Source organism: Buceros rhinoceros, unplaced genomic scaffold, assembly GCF_000710305.1.
Source record: "Buceros rhinoceros silvestris isolate BGI_N320 unplaced genomic scaffold, ASM71030v1 scaffold21811, whole genome shotgun sequence".
In the NCBI taxonomy this organism is placed as follows: Eukaryota; Metazoa; Chordata; class Aves; order Bucerotiformes; family Bucerotidae; genus Buceros; species Buceros rhinoceros.
The window spans coordinates 372-1,120 of record NW_010395137.1 but is presented as its reverse complement, the minus strand read 5'-3'; the positions used below and the strand labels follow the sequence as shown (position 1 = coordinate 1,120).

Below are 749 nucleotides of genomic sequence, written 5' to 3'. Positions count from 1 at the left end.
CGGCCCCCCCAAGCCCCCCCCCCTTCCCCCCCCCCCCCATATTTTTTACAAGAATCCCTTCCAACACCCTTCTTTAAAGCTAGATTTTGCTCCTACTTTTGAGGGGGTTGCATGCAGAGGATGAGCTTGTCCCTGCCCACTGTCAACCAAGAAAATTAAAGGAAGTGGGGAAAAAAAATTAAATCTATTCCAAAGAGTTTATTTATTTAAACACCTGCTATTTTTTTTTTTCTTTTTTTTGGAAGTCTTCAACACAGGCACGCACACACACAGACAAACGGGATACAAACAGCTTTGGCATTATACTTCTGAATATTTGTTACAAAACTATTTCTCATTTTTCTTAAAAAAGTATCTCAAATAAAGGCATTTTAAAGGAGTAAAAATACAAGTCGAGATCCCAACCTCTGAAAATAATAAATAGCATGTTCATAGCGAGGTCCTTCTTTCCTTTCTGTTTAAATCTGCTTAAAAAACCCAAACGTAACAGGGCTCCATACAACGGAGCCAACAGAAGAGTTTTTTTTGGGGGTGTGGAATCGTTTTAGGCAAGTCACCAAGGCCTCCACACCGATTCACTGCGCTCTCCGATGGGACTCCCCGCCTGGGACGCTGGAACAATGCTGCCCCCAAATGATGTCAACCCCTGCACCGGGGATGCTGACGGGGTGGCGGCCGCATTCCCCGAGACGCTGTCCGCGGACACCGGGACGTTAGCATTGGCCTACAGGGGCATAAACTGTCCGGAG

General features: G+C 45.9%; 1 protein-coding gene across 1 annotated transcript in view; it reads right to left on the bottom strand.

Annotated features, from left to right (window-relative positions):
- Positions 1-553: 553 nt before the first annotated feature.
- Positions 554-749, bottom strand: part of LOC104501622 (transcription factor HES-1-like) — a gene marked incomplete at its 5' end in the record, with an annotated part of 563 nt that continues 367 nt past the window's right edge. Inside the window, one exon of the mRNA XM_010145459.1 lies at positions 554-724. Within this exon, the coding sequence (XP_010143761.1) occupies positions 554-724 (171 nt within the window). The remainder of the gene's footprint in view (positions 725-749) is intronic.